Below are 23,406 nucleotides of genomic sequence, written 5' to 3'. Positions count from 1 at the left end.
GCCAACATGATGTAAGACTATAGCCAAGCTGAAACACAGGTAACAAAACACAGTGACACCAGCAGCCCTCTCATCCCATTTATTAAAGAAACAGTAAGAAAAGATGATACAATGCAGGAAAACCACCAACCATCCTTGCACACCAGGCTGAACAAAGCACAGTGATTTCTTCCCTTCGTCCCCCACCCCCCCCCAATTCCCATATTCCCCTCCACATCAGTTTAAATTTTGAGGTTGATTGATTGATTGGGAGTACCAGTGAAGAGGGAGTTGGATGAGTAGAGGGGCCTTAAATCTGGCCACCTCTAAGTCCCAGGAGAAGGGAGCTGCAGGCCCAGTCAGTCAAGCAGAAACTGCATTCGGTGGGTCTTTGAAGTGGTTGTCCATCTCCCTGTTCTGTGTTCAAGCCCCCAGGGAAAGGCATGGCAGTAGAAGATGACCAGGTCCAAGCTGCCCAGGTCAGAGCTATGGAAGCATGGTCCGTTCACCAACGCCACGTTTCTAGAGAGCAGTGAGCTGATTCTCCAATGGTGAGCAGGGGACTACATGTGAACTGGGACCTGCAGGCCAATGTATCCCTGAGGAAAAGTCCACAAGAACAATTCAAGAAACTAGTAAGAAACAATGGGCAGAAAGCTGTGGGACGAAAGCACAGCAGGCTTCTGGGAGGCTGCAGATCCTTTCTCTCAAGGGCAGGATTATTCCCACCTGCCACAGTTCACATGCCACAATAACATCTCACCTTCAGTCAAGAAAAACGCAAAGGAAAAAGATGGCTCATTTGAACTTGAGCCCGAGCTATGTTCTTCAGACTGTAGCTCCACAACTACCCTTTTACCTAAGACAGCCCCTGCCAAGAACCACAGTGCCTAGAAACCAAGGTGGTCCTGGAGGGAAAATGGTGTTTAAGGGGGTAACATTCCATTTGGGTACATTGCAGCCATTGGACCCCCTGGTCTGGGGAAAGCAGCTGGGTTTGTGCCAGGAAGACTCCCCACTCTAGGAAATGGGACGAAACTCTTGCCTGCAGGGCCATTCATCCTTGGAAAGGAAGCTGGGTTGAGACCCAGGGTCCCAGTTGGCCTTGTGAAAGGAGCTGGGTTGATACCCACAGGGCCAGCTGGAGAAGGGCCCAGATGCCCGGCAGCTGGCCTGGGGAAAGTAACTTGACCAGGGCCTAATGGGCCAGTAGACCTTGGGAAGGTAGTTGGACTTGGACCCTGCAGGCCAGCGGCCCTTGGGAAGTTAGCTGGGTTGGGGCCAAGTGGCCCAGAGGCTCTTGGGAAAATGGTTGGATTTGAGCCCTGGAGGCCAGCGGACCTTTGGAAGGTAGCTGGGTTTGATGCCAATGTGCCAGAAGACTGAGAGAAGGCAGATGAACCCGCTCCCCTGGGAAAGGGATTGGCATTTACCCCCATGGGGCCACCTGGCCTTGGGAAATGAGCTGAATTAGGGCCTACGGGGCCAGGAGCCCTTGACATGGGAGACGGATTTGGCCCTGGAAGGCCAATTCCCCGAGAGCTAGGACCCGAGTTTGGGCCCATGGGGCCAGGTACTCTTGCCATGGAGGATGGGCTTGTGCCCATGTTTCCAGAAGCCTGTGAGAAAGAAGCTGAATTTGCTCCTAAAAGACCTGCTGCTCTTAGAATGGGGGCAAGATCGAGGCCTTGAGGTCCAGCCATTCTTAAGTTAAGACCAGATCCTGTGCCCAAGAGGCCACCTGCTCTGGCATCTAGATTAGGGCCCGGGCCCAGGCCACTTGGTCTTGGGTTGGGCCCAAGGCCTGGGCCTGGAAACACACCTGACCTGGGGGCAGGGTTTGTCCCTAAAAAGCCTGATCTCAGATTGGGGTTTGGTCCTGGGCCCAAGCCAACTGGCCTAGGATTGGGAGGACCATTCCCAGAGGTTAACAGAACACCGGCTCTCAGGTTAGGTCCAGATCCAGGGCCCATGGGACCACCACCTCTGGGGTCAGGACCTGCTCCCAGGAGACCACCTGCCCTTGGGTTGGACATAGGACCTGGTCCTGGGAGACCCCCTAACCTGGGGTTAGACAGAGGCCCTGGGCCTGGCAGAGCCCCTGTCCTAGGGTTTAGGGTGGGGCCTGGGCCTGGGCCTGGGCCTGGCCCCAAGAGGCCACCAGGCCTTGGGAAAGAAACTGCACCTGTGCCAGTGGGATTCATCCCTCTTGGAAAAGAAGCCATACTTGGGTCACGAGCACCAGCCGGGAAGGGTGCTGGATTTGAAGCCAATGAGCCTGATGAAGCTGGAAAAGGAGATGGGTTCCTTGGAAATGGGGTCAGATTTCCACCAAGAGAACCGGCCGCCATAAGGAAGGGATCCGAGTTCACACCCAGTGGGTGGCCTGTGTTCAGAACAGGACCGCCCTGTGGTCCCAGGGAACCGTCGAGCCGTCCTCGAGGTGGCAGCGGAGCACGAGTCCAAGGAGTTGGCCGCTCTCTAGGGAAAATCCGAGGTTCTTTCATACTTTCTTGGGGACGTTGGTGATAATGGGCTTGGGGCGGGTTTTGAAAAGGATCTTGTCTTTGATGAGTGCTGTCACCAGGTACCGGGTGCCAGTCTCGTGGCCAAGCTCATCACAGTCCTGATCCCCAGGAGTGTGTTTGACAAGGACTGCAAAAGGTTTCTCCAGGTGGATGATTTTCCCATACAGGATATGATGCCCCACGATCAGCACAGGGATTCCCTTTGGCAGAACAAGAACGAGATTCCTGAGGTTCCGGGGCAAGGCCATAACACTCAGGCGCCTCCTAAAGCTGCTCTTGGCAGGCTATGCTGGCACCTCCAATCCCTGGTCTGGCTCTGCCATTGTTGAGCAGCCACACTGGACCACCCACCCATGTGCCCTTTTTTTGCTTTCTAGCCCCACATAAGAGAATTTCTACTTTCAGAAATGTGAGCTTTCCAGATTCCCCAAAATTAAATTTCCCTGCTACTGCAGAGGTAGGGGGAGAACAAGCAGAGAGCATCGCAGATTAGCTAGGCCTTGAATAACAAACCTGAGGCAGTCCTCACTCTGGGTCCTGGGAGCACCACCTTGGTGTAGCTTGCTTTCCTGAGGCATTAGGCAGGGAAAGAAAAGCCCCCTCACCTCAGTGGTGTAATGTAGGTCTCCCAGGAGGTTTCCAGCTAATCCAGTGCTGTAGCGAGCCTCGATCTCCCCCTGTAGCTCCATCAGCACCCATTCTGCCAGGCCTCCAGCCCTCGCACTGCAAGCAAAGGGCTGGCGGTTACAATATTTTTGAGGGGTGAAGGATGAATAGTGTCCTCACACCACCATTCGAGGCCCAAAGGACCTCTTTGTTGGATGTCAAGTTCTTGGGAAATTGGGCAGTGCTAGGCATGGAACTAGAGATCAGAATGCAAGGATTTGTGCAAGATGCACCTAAGGACCCTGATTCTTCCAGACACATGGCACACCTCTATAGCCCTCATCATTTCAAGCCAAATTTTAAAATCTCAAAATGTACTCACCTAGAAATAACTATTTGCACCATGAGCTTTCTGTCTTTAAAAAGCAAGTGAAAACAAGCTGTAGAGAAAAAAGAAAGAGAGTTTAGGGTAATAATAACAACTAATAATGACAACTAATGCAACCTCCACCTCCCGGGTTCAATCGATTCTCCTGCCTCAGCCTCCCAAGTAGCTGGGAATATAGGCACCCACCACTATGGCCAGCTAATTTTTTGTATTTTTAGTAGAGATGGGTTTTTTTTTTGAGACGGAGTCTCACTCTGTCACCCAGGCTGGAATGCAATGGCGTGATCTTGGCTCACTGCAAGCTCCGCCTCCGGGGTTCACGCCATTCTCCTGCCTCAGCCTCCCGAGTAGCTGGGACTACAGGCGCCCGCCACCATGCCCGGCTAATTTTTTTTGTATTTTTAGTAGAGATGGGGTTTCACCATGTTAGCCAGGATGGTCTCGATCTCCTGACCTCGTGATCCGCCCACCTCGGCCTCCCAAAGTGCTGGGATTACAAGCGTGAGCCACCATGCCTGGCCCTAGAGATGGGGTTTCACCATGTTGGCCAGGCTGGTCTTGAACTCCTGACCTCGTGATTCATCTGCCTCAGCCTCCCAAAGTGCTGGGATTACAGGTGTGAGCCACCATGCCTGACCAACAACTAATATTTATTACTTACTGTGTGCTAGGTACTTTTCTAAGTCCTTTAGACACATTTTATCTTGCTCCTCTAACAATGCCCTAAGTGGGAAGTGTTCTTCAACCAATATTGTACATATGAGTTAGGGTTGCTTAAGATCACCAATGGTCAACTGTATGTGCGAAACTAATCAAGATCACATAGCTACTAAGGCAAAGATGATATGAACCGAAGACATACACTGCAAAGACCATACTCTTGCTCACTATGCTAACGTGCCTTTCTTAAGGATATTCTTTTTTTTTTTTTTCTTTTTCTTAAGACCAAGTCTCGCTTTGTCACCAGATATGGAGAGCAGTGGTGCCATCTCGGCTCACTGCAACCTCTGCTTCCCGGGTTCAAGCGATTCTCCTGCCTCAGCCTCCCGAGTAGCTGGGATTACAGGTGCATGTCACCACACCCAGCTAATTTTTTTTTTTTTTTTTGAGAGGGAGTCTCACTCCGTCACCCAGGCTGGAGTGCAGTGGCATGATCTCAGGTCACTGCGACCTCCGCCTTCCGGGTTCAAGCAATTCTTGTGCTTCAGCCTCCTGGGCAGCTGGGATTACAGGCATACAACCACCATGCCTGGCTAATTTTTGTATTTTTAGTGGAGACGGGGTTTCACCATGTTGGCCAGGCTGGCCTCGAACTCCTGACTTCAGGTTATCCACCCACTTTGGTCTCCCAAAGTGCTGGGATTACAGGCGTGAACCACCGCACCTGGCTTAATTTTTGTATTTTTAGTAGAGATGGGGTTTCACCATGTCAGCCAGGCTGGTCTCAAACTCCTGACCTCAGGCGATCCACCCACCTCAGCCTCCCAAAGTGCTGGGATTACAGGCATGAGCCACCACACCCGGCCTTGATCTCTTGACCTCATGATCCGCCCACCTTGGCCTCTCAAAGTGCTGGGATTATAGGCTTGAGCCACTGCGCCCGGCCTCTTTTTTTCTTCTTTTGAGACAGGGTCTCACTCTGTTGCCCAAGATGGAGTGTAGCGGCAAGATCATAGCTCACTGAAGCCTTTACTTCCTGGGCTTAAGTGATCCTCCTACGTCAGCTTCTCTAAGTGTTGGGATTACAGGTGTGAGCCACTGTGCCCAGCCTAGGGTAGTCTATTTCCTACTCTGCATGTTTCTTTTTTTTTTTTTTTTTTGAGACGGAGTCTCACTCTGTTGCCCAGGCTGGAGTGCAGTGGCGAAATCTCGGCTCACTGCAAGCTCTGCCTCCCGGGTTCACGCCATTCTCCTGCCTCAGCCTCTCTGAGTAGCTGGGACTACAGGCGCCCGCCACCACGCCCGGCTAATTTTTTGTATTTTTAGTAGAGACAGGGTTTCACCGTGGTCTTGATCTCCTGACCTCGTGATCCGCCCACCTCGGCCTCCCAAAGTGCTGGGATTACAAGCGTGAGCCACCGCGCCCGGCCGCATGTTTCTTAAAAAAGCCTAGGGAGTTTCTTGAGATTTTACTTTTTTCTTTGCTAATGATGTAAGCTTCAAGTCTACCTCCTTGGTTATCAAGGTTCAAAGGGTCTCCCTTTAAAAATAAAGCCAAGGGGGCCAGGCGTGGTGTCTCAGGCCTGTGTTCCCAGCACTTTGGGAGGCTGAGGCGGTTGGGTCACTTGATGTCAGGAGTTCGAGACCAGCCTGGCCAACACGGTGAAACCCAGCCTCTACTAAAAATACAAAAATTAGCCAGGTGTGGTGGCAGGTGCCCGTAATCCCAGCTATTCGGCAGGCTGAGGTAAGAGAATCGCTTGAACCCTGGGAGGCAAAGGTTACGGTGAGCCAAGATTGTTCCACTGCACTCCACCCTGGGCGACAGAGTGAGACTGTCTCAAAAAATCAATCAATCAATCAATCAATCCAAGGGAACTGAAAAAATCCTCCAACATCTTTAGTGAATGGTAAGCTGACTTCTGATGTGATTCTTATCAAAAGCTTTCACCTTTCACTTAGATATGAAAATATCTTAGACAATTAGATAACAGACTTTGGCCGGGAGCAGTAGCTCACGCCTGCAATTCCAGCACTTTGGGAGACCAAAGTGGGTGGATCACCTGAAGTCAGGAGTTTGAGACCAGCCTGGCCAACATGATGAAACCCCCCATCTGTACTAAAAACAAAAACAAAAAAAAACAAAAAATTAGCCGGGTGCAGTGGCGCATGCCTGCAGTCCCAGCTACGTGGGAGGCTGAGGCATGAGACTCACTGGAACCTGGGAGATAAAGGTTGCAGTGGGCTGAGATCACACCACTGCACTCCAGTCTAGGCAACAGAGCAAGACTGTCTCAAAGGGGGAAAAAAAAGGATAATATGCTTTCATTTTACACAACAGCAGCACCACCTGGTGGCAAATTTGGAGTACTTTATAAGAACTGGACATTTTTACCTAAAGATAATTGGCTTCACTTTCTGTGATGGATAGATTCATGGGGTGCTGATAGGATCGGGGATAAAACTACGGCTTCTGGCTAAGTACTGTCAATGTATATATGGAGTTTACTGGAAGGTTATTAGTTCAATGTTTACCAACTGTAGTATGGAAAGTTAATAGGTATTATAATTGCTTAGCAAACACCCAATTAAAATGTTAAACAGATTTTTTTTTTTTTTTTTTGAGATGGAACCTCACTCTGTTGCCCAGGCTAGAGTGCAGTGGCATGATCTCGGCTCACCACAACCTCCACCTTCCAGCTTCAAGTGATTCGCCTGCCTCAGCCTCCTGAGTAGCTGGGATTACAGGCGCCCGCCACCACGCCAGGCTAATTTTGTATTTTTAGTAGGGACGGGATTTTGCCACGTTGGCCAGGCTGGTCTCGAACTTCTGACCTGAGGTGATCCACCCACCTCAGCCTCCCAAAGTACTGAGATTACAGGACTGAGCCACCACGCCCAGCCGATTTCTTTAAGAGACAGGTCTTACTCTGTTGCCCAGGTTGGTTCCAAACTCCTGAGCTCCAGGGATCCTCCCACCTCAGCCTCCCAAAGTGGTGGGATTACAGGCGTGAGACACTGTGCAAGCTTGAGATTTCTTTATCGGTATGTTAATCTTCCTTTTGGATCTCCAGCGTTATAGTATGACTCTACTCCTAGAGCACCAAACACTTTGGGAACATGAAATTGGTCAACTCACTAGACTTTTTTTGAGACGGAGTTTCGCTCCTGTTGCCCAGGCTGGAGCACAATGGTGTGATCTCGGCTCACCGCAACCTCCACCTCCCGAGTTCAAGCAATTCTCATGCCTCAGCCTCCTGAGTAGCTGGGATTATAGGCATGCGCCACCATGCCCGGCTAATTTTGTATTTTTAATAGAGACGGGGCTTCTCCATGTTGGACTCCCAACCTCAGGTGATACGCCACCTTGCCCTCCAAAAGTGCTGAGATTACAGGCTTGAGTCATTGCGGCCGGCCAACTCACTAACTTTTAAAATTCAAATATAAGTAGCAGCTAATATGTTTTGAATTTTTACTGTGCATATATAGGTGGTTTCTCATTCAACCATTATAACAAGTCTATGATATGGGTATTTATTCCTATTTTGCAGATCAGACTACTGAGGCATACACAGATGAAGTCACTTGCTTGTATGTTGGACACACACAGCTGCTATGTGACAGAGTAGAAATCTGGGCCATCTGGCCGGGCGCGGTGGCTCACGCTTGTAATCCCAGCACTTTGGGAGGCCGAGGCGGGTGGATCATGAGGTCAGGAGATCGAGACCACGGTGAAACCCCGTCTCTACTAAAAATACAAAAAAAAAATTAGCCGGGTGTGGTGGCGGGCGCCTGTAGTCCCAGCTACTCGGAGAGGCTGAAGCAGGAGAATGGCGTGAACCCCGGGAGGCGGAGCTTGCAGTGAGCCGAGATTGCGCCACTGCACTCCAGCCTGGGTGACAGAGCGAGACTCCGTCTCAAAAAAAAAAAAAAAAAGAAATCTGGGCCATCTGACTATCTACACTCATAATCACTACACAATTCTGCCTTCCCAAAGGAAAAAAAGTATTAATGAGAACGAAAAGCAATCAAGGCATCAGGCAGGCATCGAGTACATGCAAGAGCTGGTCAGAAGGGCAATATGGAATCAAGAGAGCATCCCTGAATTGAGTCAGACCTTCTGCAGCAGCACAGGTTGTGGGACCACTGGAAAAGGGGTAATACCCAAGCTCAGAACCCAAACATTTCCAAAAGAGGCCCTACCACTACTTTCAACAGAACTAAAAGCACTTTAAAAATCCTTGTATAAGGCTTCTTGAAGAAGGATAACAATTTAAAATCAGAAGGCCTAAATTCAGCTCTCCTGCAAGTGTGGATCTCTTTACTGTGTAGTCAAGAACAAGTCACTCTGTGACTATGACACCTAGATTATGTCCTATTAAACTATTGCAAAGACCAAAGATAACATATGCTAAGGTGCTTTAAAGACCCCAAGTTCTATTGAGATGAACTAAGTTTTTTGAGACAGTGAGGTAAGAAAATTAGCATTCTGACCCATAATTTTGACAATTTAAGGAATGGTACATTTTAGCCACGAATCAAAAAAAGGCTCAATAATGCATAGAAGGGGCTCTTGCAAATATGCTTTTGATGATGATGTAGTATATTTTCCTGGATGGGTACAAGTTGACAGTAAAATACAGGTGGTTTTAGAGAAGCAATAAGGTGTTCACATATGTACACGGTATATTCTAGGAAGATCAAGGCAGGGAAGGAGACAGAGCCTACTTCCTGACAACCAAAATCAATTGTTAAGCACTGTGACCATGGGCTTGAGAAAAATGCCAAAATATTTTCAGTGCATTCTCCATTTCCTGGACAGTCTCCTGTTCTGAACAGGAATTCAGAACAATGGTGTGGAAAACACATTTGGTTGCTGGGATGGCACAGCTGTACTTGCATACCAATCCCCCATGCCTCATTAAGAATGCATACCTTTACACACTGATGCAGGAGGCTCTGCCTGTGTACATCTATGGCATTACCAGACATCTAGCAATGCTCCCGCAAATAGTTCTGTGGCCCACAGCCCTCAGCATCTTACCACCATACTCAGTCAGGCCGGTAAAAACTTGTCTTATCCTAGAACTATTGGGATGCTGCAGATGTATGTAGAAATGAAGTTCGAGCCCAGCTTCTGAGAGTTTAGTTCACAGGAACTTACAGACTGCTCTGGCTACAGTTAGGTAATTTATACGCACGTGGGTGTATTTACTACTAGTCAGGAATGTAGAGGAGGGCATCCTTTAATGAATTTTAAAATTCTACTTTAGCACCTTAAAATATCCTGTAACACCTGAATTCTGTTATTTCTTTTATTGCTCCTTGAGATTCTACTCCACACAACTGTTTGTAGGGCACAGTAGGTAGGGATCCCTGAGTACTCCCTTGAGGACACACCTGATGGAGGTGGCAGGGAGTATATATTTCATTCAGTGTAGAATTGATTAAAAAGTGTATGAGGCCGGGCGCGGTGGCTCATGCCTGTAATCCCATAATCCCAGCACTTTGGGAGGCCAAGGCGGGCGGATCACCTGAAGTCAGGAGTTTGAGGCCAACATAGAGAAACCCCATCTCTACCAAAAATACAAAAATTAGCCAGGCGTGGTGGCAGGTGCCTGTAATCCCAGCTACTTGGGAGGCTGAGACAGGAGAATTGCTTGAACCTGGGAGGCGGAGGCTGCAGTGAGCTGAGATCGTGCCACCGCACTCCAGCCTGGGCAACAAAGAGCAAAACTCCGTCTCAAAAAAAAAAAAAAAAAAAAAAGCATATGAGAACATGCAACCCAATGTGCCCCCATCCCCCTGAGAGTAGACAGAGTGAGTAGAAACAAGAGGTGGGGAAGAAGTATAATACAAATAAATCCCCATTAGAAATAACAAGCATAACAATGGAAATTATCTGTATAAGAATATGTCTACGTCTTCAGTCTCAATTCATTCTAGCAACACTGAAAGACAACTAGAGCAATTTCTAGTTGTTTGTTCTAAGATGTGGCTTGTTTAGAAACTGCAGCTCTATCAAGAGCATCTGAAGGCACAATTTGATGAATACACTATACATGAAGTCAAGAAACTAAAAAGAGCTCTCCCGGCAGGCAACTTTTTTTTTTTTGTGAGACAGTCTCCCTCTGTTGCCCAGGCTGGAGTGCAGTGGCTCGATCTCAGCTCATTGCAACCTCTGCCTCCCAGGTTCAAGTGATTCTCCTGCCATAGCCTCCCAAGTACCTGGGACTACAGGTGCCCGCCACCACACCCGGCTACTTTTTGTATTTTTAGTAGAGACAGGGTTTCACCATCTTGACCAGGCTGGTCTCGAACTCCTGACGTCAACTGATCTGCCCACCTTGGCCTTCCAGTGTTGGGATTACAGGCGTAAGCCACTGTGCCCAGCCAACTTTCTCTCTTTTTTTTTTTGAGACAGAGTCTCACTCTGTCACCCAGGCTGGAGTGCAGTGGCGCAATCTCGGCTCACTGCAACCTCTGCTGCCCAGGATCAAGGGATTCTCCTGCCTCAGCCTCCCGAGTAGCTGGAATTACAGGCACCTGCCACTGCGCCCTGCTAATTTTTGTATTTTTAGTAGAGATGGGGTTTCACCATATTAGTCAGGCTGGTCTTCAACTCCTGACCTCATGATCCACCCGCCTTGGCCTCCCAAAATGCTAGGATTACAGACATGAGCCACAGCGCCCGGCCAACTATCTCTTAAGAGCAGAGTTCAATCCCAGATCTGGCTAGGACTAACGTCTTTCGTTAGGAACAATAATTCCAGGTTGACAAGGTTAACTGCAGAGCCAGGGAGAGACTTCTGTGATGTAGCTTTTCAAAAAGATTTAAATTCATTATATTACAGTGTGGTATCAGACTCATAGGCCACAACTCATGTGTAGCCTTGGAGAGATAAGAAGGTATAAAGAAAACCAAACCTTTCCCTGCAATAAATTATGTATCCTGTCCCCAATCTCATGAGGAGGGAAAAAAGTTTTCTACCTGATCTTTATGGGCCTTCACACAGCTAAATGAACTAAACAATACATAAATTCTGTATTCCTAAGTTAGTCAAATGACTTTATCTCAGTAAAGGAAACTTTTTTCCCCTTAAAAAGGTACCAGCATTCAAAGAATCAATCCTGACCCACAATGGGAACCCTACCCAAAACCAAAAAGCTTTTGCTGTAATCAGACCACTCTAGGATATACCTTATTTAACCAGCATTTGGCTTCTCTCTCTCTTTTGAAATTAGTAACTATTATTATAAAAAACCCGCCAGGCACGATGGCTCACATCTATAATCCCAGCACTTTGGGAGTCCGAGGCGGGCAGATCATGAGGTCGAAATCAGCCTGACCAACACGGTGAAACCCCGTTTCTACGAAAAATACAAAAATTAGCCAGGCGTGGTGGCGCTCACCTGTAATCCCAGCTACTCAGGAGGCTGAGGCAGGAGAATCGCTTGATGCTGGGAGGCGGTAGTTACAGTAAGCCGAGACTGCGCCACTGCACTGCAGCCTGGGCGACAGAGCGAGATTCCATCTCAAAAAACAAAGTGAAACAAAAAAAACCTGGCAAATCAAAGCACCACCACGATTTCTTAAGAAAAGCCCAGGCAGAGGCCGGGTGTGGTGGCTCACGCCTGTAATCCCAGCACTTTGGGAGGCCGAGGCGGGCAGATCACGAGGTCAGGAGATCGAGACCATCCTGGCTAACACAGTGAAACCCCGTCTCCAGTAAAAATACAAAAAATTAGCCGGGCATGGTGGCAGGTGCCTGTAGTCCTAGCTACTCAGGAGGGTGAGGCAGGAGAATGGCGTGAACCCAGGAGGCAGAGGCTGCAGTGAGCCGAGATCACGCCACTGCACTCCAGCCTAGGTGACAGAGCGAGACTCCGTCTCAAAAAAAAAAAAAAAGGAAGAAAGGTAAAGTCCAGGCAGAACATTATTTTTATAATACAAAAGGCTTCATTTCTCACATAGCTGGCCTCAAACACTTATCTGTATCCTCTTATTTCACCCTAACACCCTATGATTTTAGCATGGTCTTCTCACTCCACAGGCCTAGAGGAGCTAAATGTTAACTGGTCACACAGCTACTTAAGTGGAGAGCTGGGATAGGAACCCTAAGCCCTCCACAATCTGGCCCCTCTTGCAGTTCTCCTCACACAGCCCCCTCTTGTAAAGCACCTCTGTATGAGAACTTCCCTTGCTTTACAAATATTAGCCTCGTTCTCACAGCGCCTCTTACAAAATGGCAAAGTAACCTATGGAAAGACCTTGTAACTTGCCACCTAAGTAACTATTATATCTGTGGGGTAGGCAGCTAAAAACAAAGCAGCAGCTTGCTTTTTATCATACCCAATTGACATGTTTCAGTTTTTGAAACTTTTAGAAAAATCTACTCAATGCCACCTCTAGGACGCAAAGCTTTACCCTCTGCTCCTGAGTGTGAAAGTCAAGAGAATAGAGGACATTCTTTGTCAAGTATTCATTTTAATCTTCCACAGCATTTAATTTTTATCATCTGGTTTCTGAATTGTTAAATATTAGATTGTTAAAAGATTACTGTCTTACAGAGAACAGAACAGCCTGAGCAATGATCCTCATAATCCTTCAAAATAAAATGTGGCAGAAAAAAGTGTGATATGTATCCAATTAAACCGAACATATGGCTTATAGCAAAAAAAGAGGCTTTAACTCAATGGTTTAACCTCAATACAAATAACTAAATTTTAATAAAGCTAAACAACGTTTTAGAAATTTTGTTTTTTTTTTTTTAAGACAGGAAACCAAGGCTTTAAATTCTCAACCCTTAAACATTCTTTTCTAAACTGGGGTGAAATCACTTATTTTAGAGTGTAAATATTCACAATTTTCTATTTTTTGCTAGGCCAACAGTTGGCATTTATTGAGCTTTTCTTTTTGATCCCAGAGTGGATACTTTGTTTAGGAATATAGTGAAGCACTCACTTGTCATACAGACCTGGATTCTGTGATTTTTCCACCTACCCCGTATGTGACAGTGAGTAGTTTAACCTCACGTGTTTTCCTAACAATATACTGGGCATAAACACCTATTTCGAAAGGCTGTTGCAAGAACGAGTAATGAATGTAAAGCTTTTAGCACATTGTCTGACACATGGTAAGCCTTCAGGGTCAAGCTATCGATTTCCCAGAGAAAGGTGGCATTTCCTTAGTATTCATCCAATAGAATGTCTTAATACTACACTGTGTTAACATATTGTTTATAACGGACTAAAGCATTCTATGAAAGCAGCAGGTCATCAGAATAAAATCAAGTTTTCATAATAGTAGAAGAATTCAAACATGGCAGTTGTGGTTCACCAAACTGCTTCAGGGATTAAGTTCTGGAAGGTAATTTCTCTAAATATGATGACTATGTCTCTATGTGCCTTTCTACCAAGTGAACAACTCAGAACGTTTTACATACAACTGAATACAGATTATTTTTATTTGTAGTGTTATCGTGGTTTTGTAACTGAAGGGGACAGGTCTACACTTTTGAAGGGGATCTTGTCTCTTGAAAGGTTTATGTTACTAAGTCTAAAATCCTGTTTCCAAATGAGAATCTTGCTCCCCTCCAAAACGGGGCTTATGGAGGGTTGGTGGAATTGAATGCTTCCAAACTTTACATTAGTGAAGAGTGTGTTCAAAAACGGGTGTGGATGCTATGCATACACGTGATACTTCCCATCACATTTTAGGATTCCCACGTTGGAGGGAATCAATTACTGGTATTTGTAGCAATGGGTGGAAAAGATGGCTTCAGTCGATCTGAGTTACTGCAGTTTTCTCCATCTTCTGCTACTCTGCAGCCCCATCTTAGCCTGTCCTCCTCTTAATGGTACGGCCCCCTGTACTCCCCCAAACCCTTTCCTTTCTAGCCCGGCGTAGAGTCTCCCTCTGTGCTCTTCCTCCCACCCACCCCCATCTTCTCCACCCACTCCCTCTCGGCCCCCTCCCACCCTTTCTGCTAGAGCTACAAACACTTCCTATTTCTAGTCCCACCCACTTTCTGGGACTTCTCAATCCGCTTCCCCCCTCTTCTCCACCCCCCTCCAAATTACAAGCTGTTTTAACCCCTTTTCCTGCCTCCCAAGGAAACTATTATTTAAACCGCCTTCCTCCACACCACCCACCGGAGTGGTCTTCCAAACCGTTCACCCTCCTCCCAAAGATTACTCTTTAAACGTCCTTTCTCTACCACCCTCGTTCTCCAAATTGTTCCCGGTTCTCAAGTACTCCGCTCCTCCAGGACCCCACCCCCACCCCACTCGTCTCTCGGCTTCCCTCCCACAAAACAACCTGGAATGACTCTCCAACCACCCTTCCAATTACCTCTCCCAGAAGCCTCCCCCCTCCACGATTACAAATGTTCCCTGGAACAAAACCTCACGGTCCTAACCCCCCACCCCGAACTCCCATTTCTGCTATTCCCGCTACTTCCTAGGTTCCAGTTCTACTCCGCTCCCGCAAGCATAGCGGGCTGGGCTCCCTCCCAACCCCGGGAAGAGCCCCTTCCCGCACGTACCTCGAGATTCCGGCCCGCGCCGCCCCCTTCTCCGTCCTCCGCCCGCGCTCGGCCACCCTTTCCGCCCTTCTCCCGCTCCGCCCCGCTCGCTCCCTTCCTTCCCTCCGCCTTCCGTCTCCACACCGCTCCCTTCCCCCACACTCCCGGCCCTCCCACCCCGGAGGCCCCTCCGGGCTCGTCCCCACCTCCGCGCCGCCCTCCCTCCACCCCCCCGCTTCCCGGCCACCCCTCCCCCGCCCGCGCTCCCCGCCCCTCGGCTCGCCATTCTTCTCTCCGAGCCGCGCGCCCCGCCCGGCCCCGGCTCCCTAGCTTCCCGCTCCCTCGCGCCCTCGCCCCCATCCCCGGCTCGGCCCTCGCTCCCCGCGGCCTCCCGTGCCCCCCGCCCGCGGCCTGACCTGCAATGGCGGCCGCCGAGCGCGGCGCCGCGCGGCCAACGGGCGACAACCGAACCTCCCGCCGCCGTCGCCGCCGCCGCGAGCACTGCCTGCGCACTTCCGACTATGCGCCTGGAGCACTTCCGGGGCAGAGCCTGAGAGCGCGCGCGCACGTGGGGCCGGGGCGGAGAGAGGCGAGCACCGGGAAGGCGAGCGTGGGGCAGCTGGTGAGTTGGGGAAGGGGCGTGGGAAGCGGCTGCGAGAGCTGGGTGTCTTACAAGGTGGGCCGGCCCAGGGTCGGCGTCCGGCTGAGCTCCTTGTCCCGAGGGTCTCCTTGTCTCGAGGCTGGGTGGGGGCTACTCTGTAGACTCTGGGAGAGGGAAGGGGAGGCGAAGACCGCGCGCGCCTCAGACGCCCCGGCCCGACCGAACGCGCCTGCTCTGTCTGCGGGTTCCTAACCTTGAAGCTAGACGAGTGAGGGGCGAACAAGACCCGGCCTCTACTCTCGGCCAGTATATATGTTGGCGGGCGTCGGGGGGACGGGGTAGGGTAAGTGACAGACGTCAGACCAGGCAGCCAGAGTAAGTCAAACCCTGTCATTTCTTCCTCAAGAGGAGCTCGGTTCTGCCTGCCCCATCAGCCTCACTGTCACTACCTCAGTTTAGGTCTGTTGTTTGCAAACTTAGCAATAGAGGTGAGGAGAGATGCTTGCTAAAATGCGGATTCCTAGGCGCGCCGAGATCGGAACACTGGAGCTATGGAGTAGGACCCTTTTTGATTTTTTGCTGAAGCCTGCTTATTTTTCAAGCCATCCTGAGCTTTTGAAGATTGAGCAATTCTTGTGGGGGGCATTGTTAGCAGCCATTTGGAAATGAACTTCAGGGAGATGTTGTTGGAGACTTCCAGCCAGAACAGTGATATTAAGGAACTGAATACTATATGTGACATACTGCAGTTAACATATAACAATAATGACTCTCTTTTCGCCCCCTAGGAATGGGTGAATTTAAGGTCCATCGAGTACGTTTCTTTAATTATGTTCCATCAGGAATCCGCTGTGTGGCTTACAATAACCAGTCAAACAGATTGGCTGTTTCACGAACAGATGGCACTGTGGAAATTTATAACTTGTCAGCAAACTACTTTCAGGAGAAAGTAAGTCATTTGGGAGTCTGATATGGTGTTTTGATGTTAATTTCTTCTGAAGTTCAAGAAACTTGTATGTCTTTTATAATCAAACTGATTGAGTGACTTCCTAGCCCCTCTGAAGTTACTTAGAACTACCAGACTTCTGAGATCTCCTGTCTAACTGATGAGAGAAGCTCAGTTTCAATCTGTGTTATGTTGATTAGAAGGGTCCTACCTAGAAATGTGTCATCTCACTGCCTGTCATTGGAAACTGAGGTTTGCTGGATCTTTTGGCCACAGGAAGGGAAATTGTTGGTCTATCAGTCTCAACACCGTTGTAGCTTTGGTAAGCAAAATTTCCTGCAGGGAGTATCAGTACTGTTTCATTGTCAATTCAGAAAAAATGATAACACATTTTAATATCAAACTTTTTGGTGATGTGATGGCAGGAAGATGGATTCCAAAGTTCATCTGTCTGAGAGAATGTAGACCTACATGTCTACATTTGGGAGTAAAGGAGATTTAAAATTAGGTAAAATGTCCTTTGGGTGTATGCGGAGGTCTATTAGTCTTTTTTCTTCTCCCCTCCAAGGGCATTGACTAGTGATTTTCTTCGGGTGCAACATCTTAGTTCATGTTGAATGACTGTTATATACTGGGTGCTGTGATATAAATGAATAGACGGGCAAATGAGTGAATTCAGTGCCCAGCAGCCTGGTACTTGGAATTTAGGCATTCTGTAAATGTTTCTTGGTGAATGAGTGGCGAATACTGGGCACTAAGACAAATGTCAGAGGCCCTACCTTTACAGAGCTCAAAGACCAGTGGGAGAAAGATAAGTGTACAGTTTCCAACCTGTAAAATAAATACGATAAACCGAAACACAGGCATAGAACCTTCATGGAGAATTGCCTTCCCTGAGAGGTGGGTTTAGGAAATGTGGAAAGGGATGATTTACTGAGCTCACCCCTGAAGAACTAATCAGAAGGTAAAAACTACAGGACCACCACAAATGGGTTACATTCTGTGGTATGAAGAACATGCACTGACGTGTGTTTATTGCATCCTGTGATTTTCTTTCTTTTTCTTTTTCTTTTTTTTTTGGAGACAGAGTCTCGCTCTGTCACCCAGGCTGGAGTGCAGTGGCGTGATCTTGGCTCACTGCAACCTCTGCCTCCCTCTCCTGCCTCAGCCTCCCAAGTCGCTGGGATTACAGGTGTGCACCACCATGCCTGGCTAATTTTTTTATTTTTATAGAGACGAGGTTTCACCATGTTGGCCAGCCTGGTCTCAAACTCCTGACCTCAAGTGATCTGCCCACCTCAGCCTCCCAAAGTGCTGGGATTATAGGTGTGAGCCCCCATACCAGACTGATTATCTTTTTCTTGGTCTTGTACTTCTTTTTTTTTTTTTTTTTTTTTTTAAACGGTCATGGCTATATTGTGATTTTTCTGTTTGTCATTTATAACAGTTATAACTATATAATTTGTGTGTTTGTTTAATGTCTTTCTTCCATGCTGAACTTCCAATTTTATGAGAATAGGAACCATGTCAGTGATACTCACATCTGCATTCCCACCATTTATCAAGCGCCTCATACAAAGCCACTGCTTAGTTAATGTTTGTTGAATGGATAAGTCAACCATTCTTTGCCTAGTGTTCCTTATTTTCTTTTCTCCTTCATCTGTTTTCTTTATTCTTCAACAATTAATTAACTCAGGCTAGTTTCCTGCTTCCCTATATTCCCTTTCCTGCTAGATACGATTGCTTAGCTCTGTCAGTGACTCTCGGAGCAAGAAAAAATTAGTATGTTAAAGGGAAAAGAGGCAGGGCAGAATGGCTCACACCTGTAACCCCAGCACTTTGGGAAGCCAGGGCAGGTGGATCACTTGAGCCCAGGAGTGTAAGACCACCCTGGGCAACATAGTGAGACCCCATCTCTAAAAAAATAAATAAATTAGGTAGGTTGGTGTTGTATGCCCATAGTTCCAGCTACTTGGAGGGTTGAGGCGGAAGGATCGCTTGAGCTCAGGAGGTTGAGGCTACATTGAGCCGAGGTCGTGCCACTGCACTCCAGTCTGGGTGACAAAATGAGACCCTCTCTCAAAAAAAAAATAAATGTGGGCCTAATATGGTGGCTCACTCATGGCTGTAATCCCAGCACTTTGGGAGGCCGAGGTGGGCAGATCACCTGAGGTCGGGAATTCGAGACCAGCCTGACCAACATGGAGAAACTTCGTCTTTTTTTTTTTTTTTTTTTTTTTTTTTGAGACAGAGTCTGGCTCTGTCGCCCAGGCTGGAGTGCAGTGCCGCGATCTTGGCTCACTGCAAGCTCCGCCTCCCGGGTTCACGCCATTCTCCTGCCTCAGCCTTCGGAGTAGCTGGGACTACAGGCGCCCGCCACCGCGCCCGGCTAATTTTTTGTATTTTTTTAGTAGAGACGGGGTTTCACTGTGGTCTCGATCTCCTGACCTCGTGATCCACCCGCCTTGGCCTCCCAAAGTGCTGGGATTACAGGCGCCGCGCCCGGCCGAAACTTCGTCTTTACTAAAAATACGAAAAAAAAAAAAGTAGCAGGACATGGTGGCACATGCCTGTAATCCCAGCTACTCAGGATGCTAAGGCAGGAGAATCGCTTGAACCTGGGAGTCGGAGGTTGCAGTGAGCTGAGATTGCGCCATTGCACTGCAGCCTGGGCAATAAGAGCGAAACTCCGTCTCCAAAAAACAAAAAAGTGAAAGAATATGAGCATATGAGCTAGGAGTAAGGAGACCTTCATTCGCCTCATGCAATTGACTTTGGCACTTTTGGCAACCCACTTAACCTATATATATCTTGGCCTTTTCAAGTTGAAATAGGAAAAATGATACCTACTTAGTTCCTTTTTTGTCAAGCAGGTCTAAGAATATAATGCCTTGATAGATACGAAAACTTTGGGGTTGGGTGCAGTGGCTCACGCCTATAATCCTAGGACTTTGGGAGGCGAAGGCTCACTGCAGCCTCTGTCTCCCAGGCTCAAACAATCCTCCCCCGTCAGCCTCTGTAGTAGCTGGGACTGTAAGTGTGTGCCACCACATCCGGCTACTTTTTATATTTTTTTAGAGACAATGTCTTGCTCTGTCGTCCAGGCTGGAGTGCAGTTCACACCTTTTCTGCTGAAAATGTTTTGCTGAACTAGTCCTAGTAAAAGAAACAAATTTAACTGTATAAAAGTAATTAGAATTTGAGCTGAAAAAATGAAAATGTCATTAGGCATGATCTGATAGCACAAAACCCCACACTAGTTATTTATGGGGAAGTTGTTTTTACCATGTTGCCAGTGACCACTCAGTACCAGTACCTGATGAATTTGTGGGAATGTTGAAAAGTTATGGTGTGTCTGCAGTTTTTCCCAGGTCATGAGTCTCGGGCTACAGAAGCTCTGTGCTGGGCAGAAGGACAGCGACTCTTTAGTGCTGGGCTCAATGGCGAGATTATGGAGTATGATTTACAGGCGTTAAACATCAAGTATGCTATGGATGCCTTTGGAGGACCTATTTGGAGCATGGCTGCCAGCCCCAGTGGCTCTCAACTTCTGGTTAGTAAGCAACTATTGGTAATTCAAACCAAAATTTCTCTTGTGCCTGCTCAAACTTTCTTCCCTGTGCTCATAGGAGAGTAATGATCTATTATGGCATGTGGCAACCCCAACTACAAAATTGGAATTGATACTGAAGATTTTAAAAATCCCCAGCATTCTTTTTGCTGCTAGTCTGGACCTTGTTGATTCATTTATGAAATGAGATGATTACATCAGTTCAACATTTCCCAAACTGTGTTCTGTGGAATTTGGAGATGTAGAGGTTTTTTTGTTTTGGTATGTTTTTTGTTTTATGGTAAATTTCATTTCAGAAATACAGCATATTTAATCCTGCTGTAAATTCACAATGCACATCGGTACATGAAGAGTTCTGAGAGTCCCTTCAGCAAGTTAACCTGTGCACCTGTGTTTCAGCACAGTATTTCTCAAAAATTTGACCACACACTGAGACCCTTTCCATAATTACCATTAGAATGGGTGCTTCCAGATCTTTAATTCTCTGTGATGAGGCTGATTCTTTTTGATCTGCACTAATTTGCACAGTATCTTAAGGTGTTTCCATTTAGGTTATAATGTTAGTAGGTCTTTTATTTAGGCCAAGGGTCTCTAGCAGAAGTATTCTGTGAAATCCTACTTCTAATCCATGTCATATGCAGGAATGGGGCCACTAATTAGAACTCTTAATATCAGTCTGTTTTCTGTCTAGGATATGAAGGCTACTGAGAATACACTATTAGTTTCTTGATAACTAGTACATTGTTTCTCTCACAAATGATTTTTCTTTTTCAGGACAACTGATAGCTTTAAGGAGGAAGAGAGAATAGACAGTGTGCGTGTGGTGTGTGTGTGTGTGCACGCGCGTGTGTGTTTAGTCCTATAAAATGTTTACTATTGATCTTTTCTGTTTACTACCTCTTTCTCAAATAGGTTGGCTGTGAAGATGGATCTGTGAAACTATTTCAAATTACCCCAGACAAAATCCAGTTTGAAAGAAATTTTGATCGGCAGAAAAGTAAGGGTCATTTTTTGTGGGGTGGTAAATAGCCTTAAGAAGTTAAGTTTCTGTGCCACTGGGGATGGGATATTTTCCCATGAATCCAGGTAATATTTTATCTCTACTGGGTACAAGGAGGGTATGTGCTAGAAGCCATCCCCAGCCCAGGCTTTACCCATTGTATAGCATAGTTGTGACTGCTTGGTTAAGTAATAATATAGAAAACCAGAAATCTAAAATTGGAAAGCTAGTGTTTCTGTGGAAGTCAACTTGTTAGTTATCACTTTTATGATGTTTTAACAAGCATACATGAAGTCTTGAACTACAATTTTGTCATTAGGAACTGTGGTTCTTTTTTTTTTTTTTTTTTTTTTTTTAGAGGCAGAGTGTCACTCTGTCACCCATGCTGGCAGTGGCAGTGGCATGATCTTGGCTCACTGTAATCTCCGCCTCCCGGCTTCAGGTGATTCTGGTGCCTCAGCCTCCCAAGTGATTGGGATTCCAGGCATGTGCCATCATGCCCTGCTAATTTTTGTATTTTTAGTAGAGACAGGATTTCACCATGTTGGCCAGGCTGGTCTCGAACTCTTGGTCTCACTCAAGTGATCCACCTGCCTTGGCCTCAAGTGCTGGGATTACAGGCCTGAGCCACTTGGCCTGGCCAAGGAACTGTGGTTCTTAATGCTTCTGGTGCATCAAGTTGAATGAGGGAGTTTATAAACAATTGCCCATCCTTGGGCTCCACCTGGGCTGAATTGGCATTGACCCTTTAGAACAGTGGTTGGCAGACTGTTTCCATAAAGGACCAGATAGTAAACATTTTAGGCTTTGCCAAACCTACATTGTCTGCCAGCCCTATCAGTGTAGTGCAAAAGCAGCCATAGACGATACTGAAACTAATGGGCATGGCTGTGCTCCAGTAAAAACTTTATTTACAAAAACAAGCAGTGGGCCTGATTTGGCCTGTGGGCCACAGTTTGGTGACCCATCTTCTAGAATAGCAACTGTCCTCTGTGTCCATTAGTAATACCCTCTGCTGATCAGATTCTTGCTTCGTTTTTAATATATCTTGGGTGCTCTTTTTTTTTTTTTTTCCTGAGATGGAGTCTTGCTTTGTCACCCAGGCTGGAGTGCTGTGATGTGATCTTGGCTCAATGTAACCTCTGCCTCCTGGGTTCAAGCAATTCTTCTGCCTCAGCCTCCCTAGTAGCTGGGACTACAGGTGCGTGTCCACCACGCCCAGCTAGTTTTTGTGTTTTTAGTAGAGACGGGGTTTCACCATGTTGGCCAGGCTGGTCTTGAACTCCTGACCTTGTGATCCACCCACCTCGGCCTCCCAAAGCACTGGGATTACAGACATGAGCAACCACGCCCGGCCTGGGTGTTCTTTTTCAATTACAAAGGTAATACAATGCTTTTTAAAAATCTCATACATTTTGCCAAGTATGAAATAGAAAATAGTTGTCTCAGGTGGGCACGATGGCTTACACCTGTAATCCCAGCACTTTGGGAGGCCGAGGTGGGTGGATCACTTGAGGTCAGGAGTTCAAAACCAGCGTGGCCAACATGGTGAAACCCCATCTCCATTAAAATACAAAAATTAGCTGGGCATGGTGGCAAGTGCCTGTAATCTCAGCTACTAGGGAGGCTGAGGCAGGAGAATCACTTGAACCTGGGAGGCGGAGGTTGCAGTGAGCCGAGATTGCACTACTGCACTCCAGCCTGGGTGACAGAGCAAGACTCCGTCTCAAAAAATAAAAATAAAAATAAAAATAAATGAATACACAAAACGATGCTTCAGGAAGTACTATAGATGAGAGAGCTAAGATTGTAGAACACTCTAGAGATAGTTGTGGGAAGAGAGCTCAGTTACTCTTTGTATATTTAGGTGTATGTCACTTTCTTTTTTTGTTGTACAACCCCCAAGGTCGCATCCTGAGTCTCAGCTGGCATCCCTCTGGTACCCACATTGCAGCTGGTTCCATAGACTACATTAGTGTGTTTGATGTCAAATCAGGTGATTGTTTTTCTCAGTTCATTTGGGGTGTGGGTCTTGTTTGTCAGATTCACATTTCTGGGTTTTCAAAAGCTTGAGCCTTTGTCATGGTTTCATGACCTTTGTGGCCTAACATGTCATTAATCTTCTGAGATGTCCACAATGAATTTTACTCCTTTCTTGGATTACTACCACTGCTTTTAGGGGAATCTTGGATCTTCAGTAAAATATAGTGTTTTTCATTCATCATAATAAGAATTCACAATAAAATACTCTGAACTAGTACATTCGTGTACTATAAACAGTAGAATTACCTATTTATAGATCCCAGTCCTTGGTAAAAATGGGCTTCTGTCATTGAGGAACATAAGATTTTCATAGCATAATTGGTGAAACATGAGATCAGAAAAGCAGAGAACCATGATATTTTCTGTTCTTGGCCTGGAAAATTGGCTTCATAGAATCCTTCATTGATGGGGTTGATCTCAACTTGTTAGGTGGACATGTCTGTACTTCCGTCTGAGATACAGAGATAAAACAGGTTGGTTGGGCATGGTGGCTCACACCTGTAATCCTAGCACTTTGGGAGGCTGAGGTGGTGGATCACCTGAGGTTGGAAGTTCAAG

General features: G+C 47.2%; 3 protein-coding genes across 13 annotated transcripts in view; 1 reads left to right on the top strand and 2 right to left on the bottom strand.

Annotated features, from left to right (window-relative positions):
- Positions 1–64: 64 nt before the first annotated feature.
- Positions 65–15,204, bottom strand: CHTF8 (chromosome transmission fidelity factor 8). Of its 3 annotated transcripts, XR_004026051.1 has the most exons (5): positions 15,104–15,204; positions 3,496–3,553; positions 3,113–3,230; positions 2,165–2,707; positions 65–578 (listed from the first exon to the last, which is right to left on the bottom strand). XR_004026051.1 is itself a non-coding variant. In XM_003262934.2 (4 exons), exons 2-4 carry the CDS (start codon positions 3,516–3,518, stop codon positions 2,483–2,485), a joined length of 366 nt encoding a protein of 121 aa, XP_003262982.1. In that variant the 5' UTR covers positions 3,519–3,553; positions 15,104–15,204; the 3' UTR covers positions 65–2,482. The 3 variants fall into 3 exon arrangements, 2 of the variants coding, with proteins under 2 accessions (XP_003262982.1, XP_003262983.1); XM_003262934.2 differs by having other exon boundaries at positions 65–2,707; XM_003262935.3 differs by lacking the exon at positions 15,104–15,204 and adding an exon at positions 14,709–14,783 and having other exon boundaries at positions 65–2,707.
- DERPC (DERPC proline and glycine rich nuclear protein) lies at positions 65–15,210 on the bottom strand. Of its 6 annotated transcripts, XM_030794824.1 has the most exons (5): positions 15,104–15,210; positions 3,496–3,553; positions 3,113–3,230; positions 2,165–2,707; positions 65–578 (listed from the first exon to the last, which is right to left on the bottom strand). In XM_030794824.1, the coding sequence occupies exons 4-5, from the start codon at positions 2,484–2,486 to the stop codon at positions 502–504; spliced, it is 399 nt and encodes a 132-aa protein (XP_030650684.1). In that variant the 5' UTR covers positions 2,487–2,707; positions 3,113–3,230; positions 3,496–3,553; positions 15,104–15,210; the 3' UTR covers positions 65–501. The 6 variants fall into 6 exon arrangements, with proteins under 6 accessions (XP_030650684.1, XP_030650688.1, XP_030650664.1 ...); XM_030794828.1 differs by lacking the exon at positions 3,113–3,230 and having other exon boundaries at positions 15,104–15,208; XM_030794804.1 differs by having other exon boundaries at positions 65–2,707; positions 15,104–15,196.
- Positions 15,211–15,222: 12 nt separating this feature from the next.
- Positions 15,223–23,406, top strand: part of UTP4 (UTP4 small subunit processome component) — a 38,754-nt gene continuing 30,570 nt past the window's right edge. For 3 of the 4 annotated variants that reach the window (XM_030794759.1, XM_030794762.1, XM_003262931.4), the window contains exons 1-5: positions 15,223–15,309; positions 16,077–16,237; positions 19,596–19,787; positions 20,718–20,802; positions 22,712–22,801. In XM_030794759.1, the coding sequence (XP_030650619.1) occupies positions 16,079–16,237; positions 19,596–19,787; positions 20,718–20,802; positions 22,712–22,801 (526 nt within the window). In that variant the 5' untranslated portion in view covers positions 15,223–15,309; positions 16,077–16,078. The remainder of the gene's footprint in view (positions 15,310–16,076; positions 16,238–19,595; positions 19,788–20,717; positions 20,803–22,711; positions 22,802–23,406) is intronic. The other variant, XM_012504828.2, reaches the window with a different exon arrangement.

The sequence above is a fragment of the Nomascus leucogenys genome, chromosome 2, assembly GCF_006542625.1.
Source record: "Nomascus leucogenys isolate Asia chromosome 2, Asia_NLE_v1, whole genome shotgun sequence".
NCBI classification, from domain to species: Eukaryota; Metazoa; Chordata; class Mammalia; order Primates; family Hylobatidae; genus Nomascus; species Nomascus leucogenys.
Note: the sequence above shows the minus strand (reverse complement) of the source record. Positions and strands in the feature narration are given on the sequence as shown.